This window comes from Lissotriton helveticus, chromosome 4_1, assembly GCF_964261635.1.
Source record: "Lissotriton helveticus chromosome 4_1, aLisHel1.1, whole genome shotgun sequence".
In the NCBI taxonomy this organism is placed as follows: Eukaryota; Metazoa; Chordata; class Amphibia; order Caudata; family Salamandridae; genus Lissotriton; species Lissotriton helveticus.
In genome coordinates, this window is record NC_136063.1 from 1,737,382,549 (window position 1) to 1,737,405,935 (window position 23,387).

General features: G+C 47.6%; 1 protein-coding gene across 1 annotated transcript in view; it reads right to left on the reverse strand.

The window, feature by feature from the left end:
- CENPI (centromere protein I) overlaps positions 1-23,387 on the reverse strand; it is a 368,972-nt gene that overhangs the window by 340,296 nt on the left and 5,289 nt on the right. The window contains exon 2 of the mRNA XM_078688407.1: positions 10,066-10,398. Within this exon, the coding sequence (XP_078544533.1) occupies positions 10,066-10,303 (238 nt within the window). The 5' untranslated portion in view covers positions 10,304-10,398. The remainder of the gene's footprint in view (positions 1-10,065; positions 10,399-23,387) is intronic.

Sequence of the window (23,387 nt, forward strand, 5' to 3'; positions counted from 1 at the left end):
TTCCAGCCCTCTGGCGCAGGGAAGAGGGCCCATGGGCCGCCCAGACATCCCCTTCCAGGCGGGCGCAGTCACCGACGCACCCGCAAGATTATCTCTAGTCTCCATTAAAAGCGCAGGGGGCTGCTGCCTGCAGGGGGCTACTGCCTGCACGGTAAAAACACGGCGCAGATTTAAAACAGCTGCTCTGTTTTTCACGTGAATGGGCTGCCCCCAAGCCAGCGCGGTTTCAGTGCTGTCCTTGGGGCAGCGCATTCACCATAATGCGACGCATTTTCCTAGTTAGCGCTGGGTGCACCTTTTGAAAAGTGTACCAAGCATAATCCAGGAAAGTGTGCAGCATATATAATATGGCCCCCGGAAGGAATGTCACTTAAAGCAGATGTATGTTACTAAAGCATCATAGGCCTATCGCAGTATGTTGAATGAATGGTGAATTAGCCTTCTAGCAACTTTAAGGGATAAGGAGAAGTACAAATCTATTGGTGCTTTATGTTAAGGGACAAGGTAAGTGATTCCAGTCTGAAACAATACTCCCATTAGTATACATGCAATCAAGTAGATCATATCTACCCATTTGTCCATTTTTAATAACCCTTCTTGTGCTAGCTGTATTCATTTGAATAGGTCTAGCTGTGTGTCCACCCCCAGGTTTAACATTAACTTTTTGATGCTGCACAAATAGTGATATCGCACAAACCGTGACAATGCATCTAAATGGGATATCAAAATTGTGGTTCTTTTGCACCAAGGCGGATTTCCACCTAAATGCGATTTGTGCTCCTAAAGGTTTTCCATCCTCGCGCTTATAATGCACCAAGGGAGATTTTGAACCTCATTTGTGGTCAACAAAACCCCAATAAACATATTTTGCACCTGAAATGGCATCTTACCAATACATTTACTCCCTAAACTGAATGACATTGCACCTAAATTCATGCTAACTTTGTTCCATAGGTATTTTGCTCATGAAATGTGTTTGGTCACCTGAAAGGGTCTCCATCCTCTAGCAGATGAAAAATAAAGGGGGATTTTACACATCAATTTTCTTTCAACCTAATGTGACATCATATGATGCAATTCTTTTACACCTAATGTGGCATCTTACTAGAATATTTTTTTCTTAACTGAGAGATACCCCACAGCTGCATATTGATTCTGTCCCTTAGTGAATCTGCTTTTCAAGATAAATAGGCTACTTGTTTACCTGTGTTCTTGTTATGGCCACCTAACCGTGTCATACATTCAAATTACAGGATGCATGTAACATCTCAGAGATCCCACTTTCCCACAGCATATAGAACCTACCCTCAAATACTAAGCTCCAACAGCAAACTCTGGAATCTTAACCAGATATATACCATAGCCTCAGACTGGATCCCTTCCACCCCCCACCTCACGGCATTCTTTTATGGACCAATGCATTATCCCTTTTATTCTTAGTCTCAAAGAACACACAAAAACCTTTATGGGGAAAAAAATCAGGTCAACAGAAACGTGAGCTACACAATCAAATATTCATAATAAATCATTGCATCTTCCCCATATATTTGTATACTATGGAGGCCCTAAAAGCCTCTGTTGTGGCTAGGGTGCGGAGACAATACCTGCTACCTTAATTAATTCCAATACCACTAGCTCATCCTCCTCCATTCTATCCTTTGCTCCATTAATACCAGCATCGCCTTGTGGCACTGTAACTAGATAGCTATGCCAGCATGAATCAAGATAGTCTGGACCATAAGCTGGAATAAAGCTACTCTTAAACCAACACATTTAGAACACCCTCAAGGATGAAAACTACAGCCCTTCGCTTCGGCCAGCTATCCAAACCCCTAGATAAAGCCCACTTTCGTAAATCAACCTCCCAAATCTATAGGCATGATTCACATGAGGCGGGATTATTCGCCACAATTCATTACAGTCACATACGACTGACCAGAGAACAAGTCTTTTCTACACCTCAAAGTGTATTACCACATGATTAATTACCGGAACCATTTGCTACAAAGTCAGTACACCAAATTTCAACTTCCTCTTACAAACACTGTCCTGCCCGCATAACCCTCTGATACTACACTTTGTTCAACCAACTTACTTCTAAGCAAACCAACACATTCACCCAACCCTAACACTTTAATTAGAAAATAAATTTGATAAGCCCGCTCTCAAAACTCAACATACAATTACAATTAATAATAACTAAAAACGAAATACTTTTTTCTAGTTTAACCCCTTGCACGCTGCGATAAGTCACCAGCTGTGCGGGAGAATTAACGAGCGGGAGGGGTTTGGACAGCGTCCGGCCGTCGTTAGCACATGCCCACCGTGAACTGTGACGGCCTGGGGCCGTCCTAAGCAACGAAGGGGTTAAGAGCCTAAAAATTTCACAAAATGAAAGTTAATACTTCCAACGATTGTCAAGAAGCAAAGGTCAGATCAATGGCAAGAGATGCAGCCATTCTCAGGGTACTAAATACAAATTGCATAGCTGAAATGGAGGCGTTAATAAACAGCTCTTTAGAATTCGATCTTAAAGATTTCTTCCCCAGATTTGTATCGTGTGGAGCAAAGATGGTGACATGGATAGATGCAGAACTCCTCTCTGCACCGCTGCATAATGCATCAATCTTCTTTTGATGCTAGGGCCTTCTGGTGATCAGAAACCAGATCCTCTTGAATACTAACTAGGACAGCAACTGGCAGGATAAGAGTGTTGCCCCCAACCCTAAAAAAGCAGCAAAGATCCGGGTTTTAGATCCAGCATGCTTCAGGGGTGAGGGGAATACAGATGCGACAATGCAGACATAAGACCATAAAATAAGCAAGAACCCTGCAGGGCCCACCTAACTCCACGTCAATGGTACTGGGCAACATTAAGGCAGGAAAAGGAGACCGCCCATGACAGATGTGGAACCATAAAGGGGCACATGGCCCAATGGATGTAGGTTCGCCTTTACTCCATCCTGCAAATGTGATTACATATGGCTTTAAACGCACTCTAATGTGCAGCGCTAGCCAAATGCTTCACAGACCACTACAACCCGGTTTTTTATCATGGGACCCAGCACAGGGAAAACGCTGAATAATAACAGATGGTTCTGTCTCAATTGAAATGAAACTGTGGCTTGCAGAGGAGGTGGAACACCCTTGAGGCTTTGGTTTCCTTCGCCCCTACAGTAACACAGGCCTCTGAGTGACTGCACCACTGGAAAGAATAATTTCCGCCCAGCCCAGTGATAATCCCATTGGGGTGGGGGCGGGGGGGGGGGGGGGGATTGGAGGGGGGGGGTCTCACACTTAACCTGGTCCACTACTTTCTGGGCAGGAGCCAAACCACTAGCCTAGGCAGCCGGGGTGCTGCCAGTTATAGGAAAGAAATAGAACAGCCTGCAGGACATATGGACAATGAACCCCCAGGCAGACAAGGAGAGGAGTCAGAATGCCAAACATTTCCCCTCCCAAACCAACACAAATAAAATAGAAAATTGAGCTGTAAGAGGTACCCATTACAATTCAATATGTGGAATAATTCCCAGGCTTTAGAGAATACCAGGAGGGACCTCTGTGCTGCCATCTGAGAACTATCAGACCTCAAAGGGACATTGAGTTTGAGGAACAAGTCTCTTGCTGAAATACAACAAAGATGCACAGGAAGAGGAGCATACATATATCAAGCAGAAGATTCTACTACTACAGGAGAAACGTACAACGCCAAGGCGAGTTAGAAGACTTAGAGAATCGGTCACATCATAACAAAGATTGAATCGTAGGGTGTCTCAATCCACTCTTGAAGTTAGCCTGGAGGATTGGATTTTCTTGCACTTTTTGCACCTCTATTACATGGAACTTGAAAGAACACACCAGGTAGGTCCCCTGCAGAGTCCAAACAAGCTCCCACCTGATCTCATCATAAGGCTATGATGTCAAGGAAAAGATTGTCACCACTACTCGGAAAACTATGAGACTTTCATCTTCCCTTTTTCAGATCCACCCTTCTGTGGAATTTGATCCTTCTTCTCAGGTGTGATACTTTTCTTTTTGGGTCGCTCATCGGGCTGACAAGCAATTAGTAGTCGACATCCAAGCAAGATGCCAAACACTAAGGCATGGACATAGTGCTTGCGGGGGTCACCAACCAGCTGATGGAAGAATAGTACTGCCAGTACAAGGAGAAGGAGGATGAAATTAGCCACATCCTTTGGGTGACCAGGAACTAAAGTCATGACAATTCCACAAGCCACCTCTCCAGGAGGGTCAGGAGAGGCTGTGAAACTAAAGGGGGGGCTAGTTCAATCTAGCTTGGGACCCTGGCCTGGATCGAGAATGCTGGAGGGCACAGCAGGGACTTTTGCTAAGGGATTGGGATGTTTTAGCACAGTGGTGTCCGACGTACTTTACCCTTGAGAACAGGGCCTTTTCCTCATGTGCATAGGTCCTACTCGAAGATCTATTATGGCTTAATGTCTCACACTCTAATCTGCAGAGAACTAGATGTAGCCATCTCAGATATCAGGCCATGTCCATGTTGAGGTTGCCTGGGAAAGGTGCCTCTTACGACTCCGGGAGCCCATTGGGGAATCTCTTCAGATGTATTTATTGATAAGGTGATGAGACAGGAACTGATTCAATTGATCAGGGATTTAAAAAAAAAAATAGATAGGATGCCTTCAAAGCGATAGTAAGTGGGGAGGCAATGACTGACTGCTGCAAGGTGAAGGGAGGATACGGTGCTGGAAGACAATCTGGACTCAGAGTTAGCTTCTCTAGGGAAACTAGATAAGCAGAACTCTACTAAAACCTGTAGGAATTTGATGAATCAGTGGGGGCAAATGTACAAATAGGTCTAGGAGGTCTCGGCTGAACTTGGGATAGATATTTTATGAATAAGTTAAGTAGGGGAGCTTTTAGCATGCCTACTCTGTGCAAGACAGCTAGCTGATACATGACAAGGCTAAAGAGGGTCAATTAGACCTTTAAGACTAAGAAGAAAGATAAAAAGGGAAGAGTTTAAGATTCTTTCAGGCCCCTTAGTGTCAAGTAGCGAACGGTGCATCCAAGATACAAAGAAATACATCTGTACAGCTTTGCAACAATATATCACTGGATGCCCATTGGAGAGAGTAATGTTGGGATGCAACTGCTATCCCTGGTTCAGCTGCCAAAATAAGAAAGGTATTTTTTGCTCAATTTAATTCTCCTCAGTTGCTGAACACCTATGTACTCCCAAATATGGTGAGAGGCTTTCAACCGCATCAAACCACTTGCCAGCCACTAAAAGTATCTGCAATTTGTGGATTCTTTCTATCCTCTCATCAATATGAAAAGACTTCACAGAATGAAATATGGAAAATCATATGGGTGTAACCGTGGACAAGCCTCCTAAATGAGCAACTATGTGTACTAGTGATGGGGCAATCTGGAGCGGCTCTGCCCTTCAGTGCCATTATATTCAAGGAGTGCAAACATTCTAATTGTTCCAACCCCAATTGGCCCATTATTTGAATGAGGAATGGTAGTGTAGAATATTATAGCGATTATCAGCACTCATGGCAACATATTCTGGAAGTTTGCAGATCACATTTTAATTAAAACTCCTACTTTCTGGGAGGTTTATGTGTTCAACCTTAAGGTACAGAGAAATTCGAGTTTTTTTATGCTAAGTGTTTAATTTAATTTTCTGGGATTATATGAATGTTGCAAACAGTCAGAGACCAGACATTACATTGTGTGCCTAGAGCCTTTACTCAATTATTTGTATTAGCTTCCCAATGCCAAACTACAATTTCAAAATCCAGGGTCCCTTTTTTGCCACCTCTTCGCAGATTAAGTATTTCCAGCAACAGGTAACATGACAAAGTTCAAGAAAAGCACAACTATTATACTAAGTCTGTTGTAAACACAATATTTAAAAAATACACACAGTCATGGGGAGCCTGGTCCAGCAAGTGACAACCCATCCCCCTTGCCACTACATTCCAGATTGCATCAACAAAGCAAGAGTTTGCTAGGAAAGAGTATCCGCTAGCTACTATTTGAGATGTGCTAAGTCAACTCAGGAGAAACTCCTACTAAACAAAAGCATTCCCCTTTCCAGTGAAAGGGTTCGATTACCTGGTCTGGGAGGTTCAAAGTCAGATGGGCCCTGAGACTTTCTAAAAGAGGATAAAGATCCCAGCATATATGCCAATTATTGGCAGGCTCCAAAATACTCAGACACCTTTCATATAATGTCCTATCCGCCCTCTACAGCCCTACCTTTAAATTGCTCTTTTTAGCCTACACAGTGCAAGTTTACTGCTGGCCCAAATGGAACCCAAATAGTTTCCCTCCTGCAACTCAGGCCAAGTGTACAAATCTGGATGTCATTAATATTATTTAGAAACATTTGCTGCCAAATCCAGCATGACTGAAAGCAACAAGCCCCCCGCACCCTCCCGCATTTCCGGTGGGAAAAAAAATCCCTGAAGATTAAAGCATGCTCATCGTCCACGTCCTAATTTTAGATTTTTCATACCCATTTCAAATGATATAATAGGCAGCAAGATTGAGAGCATGTTCACTAGCAGTTAGTTACACGAGGCTCAAGTACTCTGTCCCAAGGATTTTTTTTTTAAAGTGCAGGAGTCGTCCCAGGAAGAGGGTGATGGTCCCAGGATGAGGACTTCCGTCTTGTCTGAATTCAGTTTCAGGCGGCTGTTCATCATCCACTCGGCTACGTCTTTCATCGTGTAGGTTAGTTCTGGCGGTGGCGGGATCGTTGGTGAGGGAGAGGATCAGCTGGGTGTCGTCGGCGTAGGAGATGATGTTGAGGTTGTGTTGGCGTGCAATGGCCGCGAGGGGGCTCATGTAGATATTGAAGAGGGTGGGGCTGAGAGATGATCCTTGTGGTACGCCGCAGATGACTTTGGTGGCCTCGGATCTGAACGGGGGTAGGCGGACTCCATGGGTTCTTCCGGCGAGGAAGGAGATGATCCACTCGAGTGCCTTCTCTTGGATTCCGATGTTGAGGCGCTGCACTAGGGTGCGGTGGCAGACAGTGTCGAACGCTGCGGAGAGGTCCAGGAGGATGAGGGCCGCTGTTTACCCGTTGTCGAGCAGGCCTCGGATGTCGTCAGTGGCTGCGATGAGGGCGGTTTCGGTGCTGTGGTTGGCACGGAAGCCGGACTGCGAGTGGTCGAGGGATCCGTTCGTCTCGAGGAAGGCGGCAAGCTGTCTGTTGACGGTCTTCTCGATGACTTTGGCAGGAAAAGGGAGGAGCGAGATGGGGCGGTAGTTCTTGAGTTCGGCGGGGTCCGCTGATGGTTTCTTCGGGAGGGCGCTCGGTGGGGTCCGCTGATGGTTTCTTCGGGAGGGCGCAGAGTTTGGCGTGCTTCCAGCTCTCCGGGAAGGTGGCGGTGTTGAAGGAGATGTTGATTATGTCCCGGAGTTGGGGTGTGATGACGGAGTCGGCCTTGTTGAAGACGTGGTGGGGGCATGGGTCGGTTGGTGATCCGGAGCGGATGGTGTTCATCGTGCGGATGGTGTCTCGGTGCTGACCGGGGTCCAGGCGCGGAGGGTGGTGGTGGGGGGTGTTGGTTCGGTGGTAGGGTGCGTGGTCTGTGCGCCGAAGCTCTTGTGTATGTCTGCGATCTTGCTGTGGAAGAACGAGGCGAGTGAGTTGCAGAGGTCTTGCGAGGGAGTGATGTCGTTGTTTCTGGCGCTGGCGTTGGAGAGCTCTTTGACGATGCTGAAGAGTTCCTTGCTGTTGTGGGCGTTGTTGTCTAGTCGTTCCTTGAATGCTGTCTTCTTGGTGGTGTGGATCAGCTGGTGGTGTTTGCGGGTGGCGTGCTTGAGGGCGGTCATGTTGTCTGTAGTCGGGTCTTTGCACCAAGCTTTCTCGAGGGTACGGCAGTTCTTCTTGGAGGTCTTGAGTTAGTTAGTCGGTGAACCAAGAGGCTTTCTTGCTGCCGGGTCTGCTGGGAGGGGTCTTCAGTGGTGCGAGGTCGTCGGCGCAGTTGGCGATCCACTGTGTGAGGTTGTTGGCTGCTTGGCTGGGGTCCGTTGAGCTGGCGGGAGGGTTCTGGCTCAGGGATGTGGTGAGCTGGTCGGTGGTGATCTTGTTCCAGCTCCTGCGGGGAACCTGTTGTGGGTGGTGGTGGGTCGTGGTCCTTCTGAAGCTGAAGTGGACGCAGCTGTGGTCTGTCCAGTGAAGTCCGGTGGAGTGGCTGAAGGAGATTATTTGCTGGAGGAGAAGACTGGGTCAAGCGTGTATCCGGCGTAGTGGGTGGGGGTGTTCACCAGTTGCTTGAGTCAGAGGTTGGCGAGGTTGTCCAGCAGGGTGGTGGTGTTGCTGTCATTGTTGTTCTCCAGGTGGAAGTTGAGGTCCCCTAGGAGGATGTAGTCAGCAGAGGGGAGGGTGTGCGGGCTGATGAAGTCTGCGATGTCTTTGCTGAATTGTGTGCCTTGTGTCTTGTCGATCCTGAAAGCAGGGTAGCTTTTCTAGATTTTTAAGTGCCCCTTGAAGCCACATGTCCTCTTGTACACTTGAGTGACCCTTCAGAGCGCCTTCCATTGCAATCCCCTGCCTTGAACCGCAAATTCACATTCGAGATCCTCTCCGATCTTATACTCTGTGCTTGAATCCAGTTAGGAACCTTGGGAGTATTTTATTGCTACTGGAGCTGTCCGTTCACATACTGGAACCCAGCAGTTTTCACTACTTAATGCTCAAGAGCCTTCCTAAGTGATGGGTGAAACTAGGCTGTTTGTGAAAATGTCAAAAAACGTTTTTGGTATAGTGGCGAGTTTGCTAAGCAACAACGATAATTTATCAATTGTAGGGCAGCAATGTCAGATGGGACCAAACTTTTTGATTCATTATAGGATAGAAAATCATTTAGTCAGGTAACATTCTTTTATTGCTAGAAGTCCCATATAAAGCCAACGTTTGTAATAATTTCAGTTTCATATCTAATGTATCAGATGGCCAGTTTAACATTTTAATGGTGGTGTCCAAAAATTGGAATAAGACACTGAGTTCGCAAGATCAGCAAATAGGCGAGTAAAGTCTGAAGCGAGGTTTGGTCTATAAAGATTCTCAGAATTCTGTGAAGAGCCAGGTGTAGTAGGCTTAATTTATCAAGCGTAGATGTTTCGATTAGTGCTTGGATGTGGGCAAGATGGCCCAAGCTCCAGTCATCCATCACGCTGGAAATGTCAGAACGGGAGCCATGGGGAAGGATGCACTTCAGATGCAATTGTAATTGATCGAATAACTTAAAGAGGGACCCAAGGAAACATTTGGCAGAGGCTATATAAATAAAAATGAAAATAAATCCAATCAGAATGGTGGGACTAGCCATGATTGATGATACACAATTACTTCCAACAGGATATGGTTTGGTTTGATCTGATCTTCTCGGCCTCTCGACATTGTGTAGCACACCTTGTATAAGTTATGAAAATAACAGTACCTAAGGTTCAAGAGTATGTAGGTCCTCTAATAAAACGTGCATAGATCACGGACCATGCTCTTCACTATGCTGGCAAGAAGTTAACACTCTTGTACTCTGGTGTTTATGACTCAACTTGTAGCAGATGTCACCCAATACAGTGTGAGGCTGCTCTGATGCTACCCCCAATTCGGCAAACTTCACACGCCTGTTGCACAGACAAACACCAGGACCAGACTTTAAGGTATAACAGAGCTACACAGAGCGTTTAGTGTACTTGTACTACAATCTGTGCAACAAAATGAGCAACAGTGCCTGATACCCATTATCTAAAGCAAAGCTAATATGGGAAATATGATAACCAAAAGAATCAGTTTGTAACAACCGTAGTTTAGGAATTCTCCCCAATAGAAGAGAGTACATGGAGGTCAAGTGAGGGTGATTTAAATACATAACTTGCAACGTTGCCATGAGGCTACAGATTTTTTTTCCCCACACAATTTATTTTTACACTCTGTGCATGTTAATGCAGAGTCAATATATACAATTAATACAAGCAAGACAATAGGACGACATCCCAGGAACACATTACGTAGACATAAAATGGAGAACTATATACTAGTAATGCTCTTACCATTCTCAAAGTAAAGCAATGCTTCCTCCAGTTGATGCTGCTCACTCACTGCTTGATGAGGGGATTTGTGCTGGTCCTGGTGACTCAAGTGTCTGCTTGCACCGCCACCCTCTCTGCCATCTGCAACAGTAACCTTCCCAGTTTCTAGCCATGTTGTAAGATCCCTCTGTCCGCCAGTGCGCCGTCGCTCAGGATTGCTCGAACTCCTTTTACTGGATCCTAATTTAAGCCCCTCCATCCCTCATAGGGTGGTTTAGAGGAAGGCGCCCTCAGTCACAGGTCTCCATTGGCCTGATTGAGGTGGCCTGATTCAGGTGGATCACCTTTCCTGCCCTGTTGGTGATAGGAGTTTGGATTGTGAATATTAATCATATGCTTCAAGTTAAAGGGTGCCGTTACTCATTCTATTTGGTGACAGACATACACAGTACTTGTAAAGTAACACCTTTATTTCTAACACCAAATGGCTAACTTTCTAGAAAGACTGCAAAGAGGAAGTTCTAGCCTCTGTGGGGCTCTCGTGGTCCTCTATTGGAGCAACCCTCCTAAATTTTACTAACATGCAAACACTAAACAAGTGACATCAGACATGGAGACATCAGAGCTATTACTTTGCAAAACAATGAAATATGTTTTAATATTAAAGACAACTATGAATTACACTACCCAAAAAGAGTTAAACGAATATTAATAAAAGGAAGTAAAGTAAAGTCCACATTTGTAAAGCGCACAATCACCCGTAAGGGTCTCTAGGCGCTTGGGGCCGTCGGGAAGATTAAGCGAGCTATTGCCCAAAGTCAAATGGTGCTGGGCTAACCTGCCGCCGGAGCCGGGGATCGAACCGTGGTCCCCAGATTCCAGCGTCAGTTGCCCTGGCCGCGGCGCAGGATGCTCGAGTCCAATTCTAAAAGTGAGAAAGTGGCAATTTAAAGCATTAACAAAAGCAACCTTTGCTTTAAATCATTTAAAGAGGGTGTTTCTGTTACATTCATGACAATACCAGAAGGCAAAAGAATGCCAGTGCACAATCACCAAGCAAGACTAGAAATTGTAGACAGATGTTGTAAGATTTGTATAAATCAATCCAACAAGCAAAAGTAGATTCTTGGGTTTTTCTTCTTTTGGAGACCATCAGTAAACACTAGATTTGAACTAGTAAAAACTGCATTCTGAAGCAGGTGCTACTGTAGGGATGCTGATCTGGCCTTCTCCTAGAAGGTCTGGATGGAACAGTCATGGGACGCATGCAATAAAAAAATATTTGGGTGAGGAAGGGTGAGAAGTGCTATGGATGGTATGTTAAGACTGCGGGAGGGAGAAATGGATGGGTCAGAAAGAGTGTAGATTGGGGCTTAAATTAATAGCTGGTAGCTTCAGAACGTAGTTGTTGTCCCCTTAAGGTTCCATGTGACATTTGGCAAGTCAAATGTCACTCTCGTTGTCCATTTGAAGTTACTTGGCACACTCAGGTGGAAAACCCTTCACTCTTCCATCCCTTTACTATCCTTTTCAATACAGATAACAAACTTAACATGTCCACTGCTCAAATTAATTTCATATTTCCCTAGACTAACTCGTCACTAATCCTTTTTGGGTTCTGGAGTAGCGTGCTACTTGCCTAACAGCGCTTCAACACCTCATCAGGGGTAGCAAGCGCTATATAAATGCAACCCCTTCCCTCTTCCATCCCTTCATTATCGTTTTTTTTTAATTAAATTCTCTTTTATTAATATAAAAGGTGGCGCACTCAGTGAGAACATTACATATACTCGGCATAGTCAGGTTTACGGAACAGTAAAACAAAATCGCCTTCAGTAACATTTTGTTATGACACAATCACAATTTGTCTGCTTAAAGCCTATACATGTAAGTCCATACATCAAGTAGGTATTACTACTGAGTTGTACCAGTAAAGTAGCAGTGTTATGGTGCCCAACCTACGAAACAGTTGCGGAACATATTAAGAAACATTTCCCCCCCATACCGCAACTTGGTGTCATCACTCCTAAGTAGTGTGCGTACTTCTCCTCACCCACCCACGCTCCCTCGCCCCTGTGACTGGACACATCGCTACGAAACCCCCTTTCCATCACAATTAATATCGCGAGGCATAATTCTCCATCTTAGCCATCACTCCTCCTCCCCATCAGAATCTAGGTCATCATCCTCCGGCAAGGGCTCACAGATGTCCCCCCTATAAACATTCCAGTTGGTCCACACTTTATTCCATTTTTTCGGGGCTGCCCGAAGGACATACACCGCTCGTTCCGTGACCATCAGGCAGTCCATGTTTGCAGCCCATCTGTCCACAGTGGGCACCTCCGGAGCCCCCCATTTCTGTGCAAGATCACGTTTTGCTACTGTCATGGCAAGTGTGGCCCATATGATATCATATCTGTTCAGGTCATTGGGGTCCCAAATGTTCAGAAGGCATTTACGCGGGTCTGGCATAATGGAAATCCCAAGTGCCTGGGATATGGTGCGCATAACCTGTGTCCAGTATCCCTGTATCCCGGGGCAATCCCAGAGTGTGTGGAACAGTGTCCCCTCCTCCCCGCAACCCCGCAAGCAAAAGGGATTGGGCGCTCTATGTATTTTATGGAGCAGTGTCCTGGTGTAGTAAATGCGATGTAAGATTTTTAGTTGCACCAGTCTAAATTTGGCTGAAATGCCTATTTCTTTCGGTGAAGCCAAGGCCCCATTCCACTCTGAGTCATCCATCATACCTATCTCCCCCTCCCATCTTTCCTTAAGTTTCGCCGTGGGGTCTTTTAAGTTGTTGATTAATTTTTTGTAAGTGAGGGATGTGGCGCTCTGGTGCATATAGTCCGTTAACAGTCTGTCTTCAAGCGGCGAGGATTCCGGCAGAACAGTGTCCTGCGGTATCGCTTGGAGCAGCGCGTGTCTAATTTGGACATAGCGAAACATTTCAGTGGGTCTGAGGTCATAGTGTTGTTGAAGGTGTGAGAACGGTACCACTGTGTCCCCCTCCCAAAGGTCCCCCACCGTGGAGATACCTATTCGGTCCCATTGCGTGAAGCCCTTGCAGGTTCTAAGGTTGCCCAGTGATTTCGTGTCCCACAGAGGTGTCATTTTGGTTATCTTGCCCGTCCAGCATCGTGCCTGTGCTGTATGCCAAAGGGTAGCAGTATGCCGCGTCGGGCCGCTTAGACGTTTAATTTGCGGTTTACTATACAGTACCGACAGCATGGAGTCCGACCCCAATTGTGCCCAATCTGCCCTGTACGCCGGATCATGTCTCGGGGCGTGGATCCATTGGTTAATTATTTTAAGTTGAGCCGCCCAGTAATACATCTGAATGTTGGGAAGTGCTATTCCCCCCTCATACCAACTTTTAACCAATTTATCGTAAGCTATTCGTGTTGTACCATTGCTCCATAGGAGAGCGGAGACCAACGCCGCTATCTGTGTAAAGTAACGTGGAGGGACAAGATGCGGGGTGTTTTCCAGCGCATACAAAAATCTGGGGAGTGCCATCATCTTGAATAAGGCTGCGCGCCCCAAGATGGTGAGGGGCAGGGTCGCCCAGTGTCTAACATCAGCTCGCAGTCGGTCTAGTGGTGGTTTGAGGTTGCTAGTGAAGAAATCTGTTTCAGAGGGCACAATGGTAATGCCCAAGTACCTGAAGGAGGTCACCGGCTCCGCCAGAGGGCAGTCGGTCGGTAGGTTTGGCGCCGGGCCCTTTAGTGTGTAGATTATGGATTTGGACCAGTTAAGGGTATAGCCCGAAGTTTCCCCATGTGTGTTGCAAATGTCTAGGAGGGCTGGGATGCCATTATCAGGATCGACCATGTAAATAAGCATATCGTCGGCATAAAGGGAGATCTTATCCTCCCATCCCTCCTCCCACTGAATGCCTCTAAACAAGGGTGTGTGCCTGATCAGGATAGCTAAAGGCTCCAGCACTAAAGCGAAAAGCAGGGGCGACAAAGGACACCCCTGTCGAGTACCTCTGCTCAATGGGAACGTCGGGGAGGTATGGCCATTAGATATCACCTGTGCCACCGGATTAGTATATAATAGCCGTATCCAGGCTATATACTTCGGTCCAAAGCCCACACGTGCAAGCACCTCAAAGAGGTATTCCCATTCCACTAGGTCGAAAGCCATTTTCGCATCTAGGGAAAGGATCACTGCCCTCTCAGTGAGAAGGTGAGATCTCGCCATTACCCCATGAACTCTCCTGAGGTTCAGTGCCGTGCTCCTATGGGGCATAAAGCCCGACTGGTCGGGGTGGATCAGGGTAGTCAGGTGTGGCATCAGGCGGTTGGCCAGAAGTTTAGCCAGTATTTTGGCTTCTACATTTAACAATGAAATCGGGCGATATGAGGTGCAGACTTCCGGGGGTTTACCCGGCTTAGGTATAGCTACTATCGTGGCTGTACGTTGATCCAACGGTAGTTCAGCCTGGTCCCTACTGTCCAGGTACATGTCCCGCAGGGGACCACTGAGGTCAGATGCAATTGATTTGTACCATTCCACCGGAAGGCCGTTAGGTCCCAGGGCTTTGCCCGATTGCAGTGAATGTATTGCCAACTGGATTTCCTCCTCCGAGGGATCCGCTTCGAACTCTTGTGCAGCCTCCGGCTGTATGCCGGGGAGGACAATGCCCTCCAGCGACGCCGACGCCAATTGGGCAGTGACGGTGTGTTCCGGTGTGTAGATTGTGTGGAAATGACGCGCTAACGCGTGCACTATGTCTTCTGGGTGTGATATGAAGCTGCCGTCCGCACTAACGAGTCTCTTAATCCCCTTCGCGCCTCCCTCTCTCCTATCCAGCCATGCCAGCATTTTCCCCGCCTTGTCGCCTACTTCGTAAATCCTATGCTTGGTGTTCGCCATGTATCCCTTCTCGGTCGTTCTCAGGTGCGCCTGGTATTGCTGCTGTCGTAATTTGAGTGTGTGCGTCTTGGCCGGGGAAGGGTCCGTCATGTGCGCCGTGTTGGCATCGTGGAGGGCTAATTCTAGTTCCGTGAGTTCCTTCCGGGAGTCACGCTTGTGACCCGTAATAGCTGTGATCGCCACCCCTCGCAGGACGGTCTTGTAGGCCTCCCACAGAATCGACGGGGAGGATACTGAGCCACCATTCTCCGCAAAGTATTGCGTCGTTGCTAGTTTCAATTTCCGTCTTAATTTAGGAATTTTGAAATAATTCGGATAGATGGGGTAGATCCTTGCGCATTTGTGTTCCCCAGTAGTAAGGGTGAGAGTGACTGGTGAGTGGTCAGATATACCCCTGGGTAGAATGTCGATCGTGTCAGCCCTGCCCAATCCTCCCCCCAGGAACAAAAAGTAATCAATGCGAGACAGGCTATTGTGGACCGCAGAGTAAAAGGTGTACTGGGTGGCTGTGGGGCGGAGATGCCGCCATAGATCTACAATGCCTAACTCTTCCAAAAAGTCAGGAAGCGGTGAAGAACCCCTTGAGCGGGCCCTAGTGGGAAAGGCGTCCAACGCCGAGTCCATGATGGCATTCAGGTCCCCCCCTATAATCGTGTCACCCTCAGGAAGGTCTAGCAGGAATCTACCCAGTGCAGGTAACGTCACAGAGTGTAATGCCGGGGGAATGTATACTGATACCACATTAAGCGGTGTACCTTCCCATTGGCCATGGATCGCTGCGAAGCACCCCTGGTCGTCTGTGGTGTGGTGCGTGAGTATAAAGGGTGACGACTTCTTCAGAAGTATCCCCGTCCCCCTGGACCCTGATGTAAAATCTGCATGTGTCACCACCTTGTAACCGCGCCTATCAAGCGCCCTGCAGGTGGTGCCCGTAAGGTGCGTTTCCTGGAGTAGAACCAAATCTGGGCCCTGTCGTTTAATAGCCTGCAGTACTAGGCCCCTCTTTATTTTGTCACCCAACCCCCTGACGTTCCATGTGAGCATGCGCAGAGGGGGCACCCCCACCGTTACCGCGGTGTTTCTGGCGGGCAGTGTCTGAGGGAAATCAGCCATGGGATCGTGTCGGGGGTAACCCCAGCAATGCGCTGGTGACCAGCGCGGAGACAACGAGGAGTAAGCTATGGTCCAGGGTGGCTGCAGAGCGCGTGTAGTGTGTGACGTTGTCAAGGAGCGAGCCGCCATCTAGGATGAATGCATGACATGTGAAGTGAGCGATGACTAGAACCAAAAATGTGTACATAAAGAACAAAAACAAGAACAACCGAAGCCCTCTTCCCTCCCACCTCCCTGCTCCCCTGCACCACGGACAATTCCCCGCCCGCATCCCCAACTTGGCAGAGTGCTTAAACCCGTCCCCAACTATCTTACTTGCACGTGGGGTCGGTGAGTCCCCTACAGGCACCGGCCAATGCCTACCCTACTCAGCTCCGCCAACTCCAGAGTTCAATGTGTTCCAAAGGCGCGAATGAGTCGGCAACGCTATACTCAAATGGCAGCCGGCTGTCCCGAATCAAATGGGTCTCTTTCCAGATCCGATCCCAGTTCTGCTTCACCCTCTCCGTGCGGAGAGTCCACGGGCCTCTGCTCCGCCGGGTCGCCGCCGCGGCGATCTTGTCGGTCTCCTCGTGGGCGCCGGGGAAGCCCCACCTGTCGCCATCCGTCGAGCCAGTCTCGTGCCACCTCCGGGTTGTCGAAGAACCAAGTCTTTCCCTCGGCCACAATCCGCAGTTTGGCGGGGAACAGCATAGAGTACTGCAGTCCTTTATCGCGCAGGGCCTTTTTGATTTCAGTGAAGGATTTCCGACGCCTGGCCACCTCCGCCGTGTAGTCCGGGAAGAAGGCCAAAGTCGAGTTCTGGATCTTTACAGGCGGTGAATTCCTGGCCGTCTGCAGGATTGCGTCTCTGTCTCTAAAATTAAAAAGCCTGGCCAGTACAGGTCTCGGTGCAGCCCCAGGTTTGGGTGTTCCGCCAGGTACTCGGTGCGCCCTTTCGACCGAGAAGAAGTTAGATAGGCCCTTCGGTTGCAGTACATTTTTGATGAGGTCCTCGACGTACAAGTCCATCGCACCCTTCCCCTCTGATTCCGGCAGGCCAAGGATGCGTATGTTGTTCCTCCTGGAGCGTCCTTCTTGGTCGTCGAGCTTTTCCTGAAGTTGTTTATTGACTTTTTCCATGCGCTCCATTGCTGTTTGCAAGTCTGAAGTGTCGTCCACCAGCGCTTTCGTCACCACCTCAACCTGGGACACCCTTTCCGCCATTTTCTGGAGGTCTGCCCGCAACAGGGTGACTTCTGAGGAGATGGACCCCACCGTCGTCTGCACCGCCGTTAGGGTTCTCATTACATCTTCCAGAGTCACTTTTCTGGCCCCGTCCGCGTCTGGAGGAGAGCCCGCAGAATGTCGCCCACTCGCCTGGGGGTGTCCGTGCTGTGAGTAGGCGAATTTATCTAGTTTAGCCTGCGTCGAGTTGCTCCTGGTCCCCTTGCCCGCCATGGCGTGGGACGTCTGGAATATGTGGGGGGCCTGGTATAGCGGTCCCTGCGGCACCACACTTCAATTAGCCGCGGGGCTGGTTCCGTAGGTCCGGGGCGGGGTATATAATCAGGTCCTTCTGAGCCGGTGTCAAGACCCCAGACCGCTCCGCACAGCGTCCCCAGCTATCGACCGGACTGTGGCTATAGTGTTCAGTAGAGTGGCCTACACCCGGCCAACCACCGCCTGGCCAGAGAGTGTCCTGTCGGCGTGGCACAGCGATCTGCCCCCTCACTCGCTGACAGAATGCAGGGTTCAATTGAACATGTCGTGCAGGGCCAAGCGACCTTCAAGGTGCAATGATGTCTGAGTGGTGGCAAACTCCTCACCTCAGAGCCGGTTGATGTGCCTCAGTGTCTATGGTGTGGCGTCCTCAGCCTGGGGAGGCGTCGCGCGTCTTCTAGGCGCTAGTCCCTCCCTGCCGGTTTTACCGCGGGCAGACGGGCCAGGGGCTTAGGGCAGCGTCCCTCTCTCCTCAATCCTCGGCGTGGTGTCAAATACAGGCGCTCACTCTTAGAGACCTCACCTCCCTCAGTCCAAGCCGTGTGGTTTCAGGAGATATGTGCCGGCCGTGTATCCAAGATGGCGGCCACCGGCGTTGCAGGGTCGCGGACCGCGTAGTCCGTTGATCTCTCCCTCAGACCGCCCGGCCCAGCAGTGCAGGGCGGCGCCGATACCCAGGGGCCGCCAGGTGTAATTTATAGGGCTGGAGAGACCCACGCTGATTAGCCTCTAGGGAGGGGGGGGGGAGAAGGGCGGGGGGCCGCCCACTCCGCCGAACCCGGACAGGGTGCACTTCCGCCGGGATCCCCTCCGCACTCAAGGCCGGTGCAGCCAGTCAGGCACAGGCCGCAGGATGGGAGCGGCGAACAGGGCAGTTCCCGGTCTCCGATTTGCTCCGGGATCAGACCGGAGCGTGCCGCACCAGTTCAGGAGTCAGCGTTGCTACTTCGGGCAGGCGAAGGGTCGGATAAGTGAAGGATATTGCCGAAGGGCCGTTATGCTGCGGGGAGCTCCCGGATCAGGCTGCCATCATGCTCGGCAGTTGGCCACGCCCCCTTCATTATCGTTTTTAATCTCAATAACAGACTAACATATCTACCACTCAAATTATTTTTATATTTCTCTGTACTAATTCACTACTAATCCTTTTTGGGTTTTGGAGTAGCGTGCTACTTTCTGAAGAAGGGCTTCAAAGCCTCTTTAGTAAGCACTATATAAATGCCATTACAATCTTTGCTAATTAACGCAGTCATTTCCGAAACTCCCCTCTAGGGGCAAAAATCCTGGTCACTGACATCAAGGGGCACAAATGATCCATCATCTTTCAGATGCTGTTTCGCAATCTGCCAGATCCCATGGTGCTGGTGCGGAAGGTGTAGACAAAGATCTTGGGGCTGCTGGAGGATGATGACTGTCTTGAAGCCGCAGGCATCCCTGGGGAGGGTGTGATAGCTTATTTCACTTGATTCAACTCAAATTGCTACACTGCACGTACCTCACTAGGAGATGGCTGTTCAAAATGGGGTTGATTGCTTGGGGAGATTGCCTGTACTGTGGAGACTCCACAGGAGACCTGCTACATACATGTTGGTGTTGCCCAGCCTTGTCACACTTCTGGGAGGGGGTGTTGGGGATCTTGGAGACTGTATTAAGCCTGACAATTCCTAGAGACCCGAAACTGATCCTTCTACACATTATAAAAGACATAGGGGAGGTAGATGCTAGAGGGCACTGCTCTGGTTGGGACTGCTGATAGCCATGCATTACATCACAAGGGTGTGGGAAGACTCCATCGCCTCGCCCTCGGCTGGGTGGGCCACAGGCATGGACCTCGGTATGGGTATGGAACGCCCAATATAATTGGCCAGGGGTTGCCGGCACTCTGTATCAAGTTACCAACAGTGTGGCCACAGGGGAGCAAGAAAAAGGTCTTCATGACCTCATTGACTAAGTTTTGAGAGCTAGCTCCGGTAACCCTAATACCCGCAACATGGGGAGTATGCCTGAGATTTTCCAATGCCTTCACTTTCCAGTATAGACTAAGCAATGCTCCATAAATTAGGCTACTGTAATAAGCTTGCCTGTGCGCTCCTCTGCTGTATGGCTCCCGCCCCATATACCTTTTGCACTACCATGTTTAGCTTAGCCAGAGACATTTCCATACTTCTTTCTGTCCCAGCATTTCATCATCACTTTCTTAACTCCATTACAGCACCAATCATCATTAATCACGTCACCAGCAGGTACCCTTTATTTTTTTACTTTTTGCAGAAAAAAACCATTCCAGTCTGACTTTTGCTGCTTTTATCTTTTAAACCTTGGTTGCAAAATGTACATTCTTTAAGTCAACGCAATAGAGTACTAAATCCTGACGTTTCATTCTAGACAAGAAATTAGATCTCCACTCCTACAAGACATATTTTGCTAAAAATGCCAGGTGCCTGCTAATATTTCTGAAAGGTATTAAACTCTTCATGCCTGAAGAGAACCCCAAAACAGTCAAAATCATTTTTCTTGCCAATGCTTGGTTATGACAACTCCAGTCTTACAAGGATTCCTAAAACTAACATTATCCAACAGAGCAGTCCTAGCAGTGGCATGCTCTGGCTTAGGGTCAGGAGTGTAGCTTACATGACTTATTGATATTAAATAAATATTGGAAATGGTACGCAAGATACAAAAGAACATCCAGTCTGGGTCCTGTGGTCATCACATACATCCCCAAAAAAATATATATATATATATATATATATATATATTTCATATTTGTGCGACAGCACTAAGAACGAGCGCACTCCCAGGAAGTTGGTTTTACAAAATGTATTTGCAGCACAAACACCCAACGCATTTCGGTCTCTCCTCAGACCTAGATCACGGGTAGGTTTCAAAGAACAACTGTCCCTCATTTATTTCCATTCACAATACCGTCATTATTTGGAACCACACTGGCTGATGGGGCCTGTAGTTGGGTGCATAATCCGGTAATATTTAAAGTGACATAGTGCACAAAGTGCAAATTTCATTGAAAAATGCAATTTTGTTAGTTGAATGTGCATTGCGCAAGGACAGGCATTTGTGATAAAAACCATGTTATTAAAATGTGGAGGCAAATGGCATGCGATTTTCTTATGCTTATAAGGTTCTCAATTGTTTATTAAAAATGACATGCAACTTTATTGTCCAATTGTACAGTCACACCCTCAAGTGGGTAACTCCATTTGATCGATTTTCTAAAGATTCCATTTGTTGTTTCTCAGTACCAATTCTGACATTTCCAACCGGGTCTGCTTATTATCTTATTTATTTTATACTTTCATAATTCGTTTTCAGTAAGGTCATACCCTTTAGTGGGTTAATGCATCCCCGATATCCAGGATTAGTATTTCTTCAAATTTTGGAAATGTATCTTTGTATATATGTCTTTCCGGCCATCCGTGCAAATCAATTACTCCCGATATATATTAAAAATTGATACTTCTTTTGGAGAGTCACCTCTGATCTCTTAGTTTCTCCAGATGCTATTCACCAAATACTACCACCACTCCAGAGTAACAAGGTTATACATCTTTAGGCGCAGCATGATGCCTCTACTTATTTTTCCTGACAAAAAAAGGTAATACGTTATATACTTTCATAACACTAATGTTACAATTTATTTCCGATCCATTAACCATTTAATGTCATGCAGGTTATGATTTTGCTTGTTGTTTCTTGTAATGTTCTTTTTATATTACCTATTGTCCATACTCCAACCACAAAACTAAACAGATTAGTTAATCTAAAGAATATTAATAAATAAAATAACTCATCAACTACTCCTTTACTGACCTCTCCACAAAATGACAATTTATTCTGCGATCGTCTGAAGTCTTCTTGAGCACCGAAAGATAATCCATGTTGCTTGTGGTATGTAATCACGATGTCTGGAAGCAGGGTACTTGTAGAAGTCAGCTTTATTGCAGCACAGAGTAAGTAGGACCATCCCCTATCTGACCAGAGCTCCAACTGCCAACAGGGCAGATGGAACTCCAGAACCAGGAACCCCATAGTATTCTAGAGTGCTAGTCAGATGAGTAAGAGAAGCACTGTACAACATATCTACCCCCCTTAACAGATGAAAGAAAACATAAACAATAATCACTGTGAGAACATAATATAAAATCAGTGTATATAATCATCTAGATAAGTGGGTGGGCGCCGAGAGCGAGAACTCTTTATTGTGATCTCCCTAGAGGGCGACTGAGAAGAAGAAGAAGAAACTGAGTCACCCAGGGCACCACCATGTACCAACATGGAAGCCGGAGCATCGCCACTACCCACCTCCCCCCTTCCGATGGAAACAGAAGGGAGAACCGACCCACCATCAGGAGCTAACAAGTAACCATTACAGCTCCCAGAACCTCCACCCTCTGAACAAGCAGAAGAACCACTCTCCTTTCTTTGGAACAAAGCCACCCTTCTATAATTCCAAGTTTCCCCATTATCCAATACAACATAATGTGGAGAAGCTTTTTTGACTCTAAAAGGACCCTTATACTTGCTAAGACCCTTAGAAAACCTTCCTGGTTTAACCTTGACCAGGTCACCCACTGCAATGGGTAGGGAATTGTCAGTAGGGGGTAAGACCTCACTCCCTTCACATCTCAACCATGCAGGAGTCATCTTCGAGACTGGTGTGCGTCCGCGCATCAATTCGAACGGAGATTTCTCCCCAGTTTTATGAGGTGTTGATCGGTAGGCCCACACCAGCTCTTGTACTCGCTCATGCGAAAAACATCCACTTTGCACAAACATTTGAATCACCCCCTTCACCAGGCGATTCACTCTCTCGCAGAGGCCATTCCCCTGCGGGTTGTACAAGCTTGTCCTCTGGTGTCTGATGCCACACTCACGCATAAATGAAGCCATCTTCAAAGACGTCAACTGAGTGCCATTATCGGAGATGAGAACAGATGGATAACCCTCATTCAAAAACACACCCTTCAAAAAGGCAATGGTAGTGTCAGTGTCAATCTCCTTCACAAATTGCACACAGAGCCATTTTGAGAAACAATCAATCACCACAATGGCAAACCGTTGGTTCGCGGGTAACTCATTCATAGGGCCTATGAAATCTAGGCAGATGCTGTGCCAAGGTAAGTTTTCAAACCCAATTTTTTGAGGTGAGTGTGATCCCACAACCTTTAATCGTTTCTCTCCTTCCTTGCAATAGTCGCACCTCACCACACAATCCACAGCGTCATTGTCCACCGTCGGCCACCAGAAATTCTCCTTAACACGACGCTGAGTGAGGGTTTGACCCAAATGGCCCTCATGAGCTAATCTGAGAATTTTACCCCGCAATGAGCTGGGAGGGATGAAACGGTCACCTCGCATCAACACATTCTCTCCCTCTAGAGAAAGTTCATCTAAGATTCTCAAAAAGGGTCTAACTTCAGGCATGACAGTGCTTTCTCTTCTAGTCCCTTTAGAAACAAGGTCAATAACAGACTGTATAACTCGATCCTCCTCCATACCCCTCACCCAGTCATCACGAGTGAAAGATCCACCTCCTAAAAATAGCACATCCTCCACCACCGCCGCTACAGCGAAATCATCTAAGACATTGCTACCATCACACTTCCCAGAGTGTGCTGGAAGTCGGGACAAACAGTCCGCCTGGCTGTTCTTCCAACCGTGAACAAACTCAATCTCGTACTGGTAATCCTGCAAGCGAGAAGCCAACCTCGCCAACCTGGGAGACCCCTTCCCAGCACCACCCGGGGCTAGCACGTTGACCAGTGGTTTATGGTCTGTGCGCAGAACAAATTTGTAGCCCCATAAATATGTTCTAAAATAGCTCGTGCCCCAAACAGCTGCAAGAG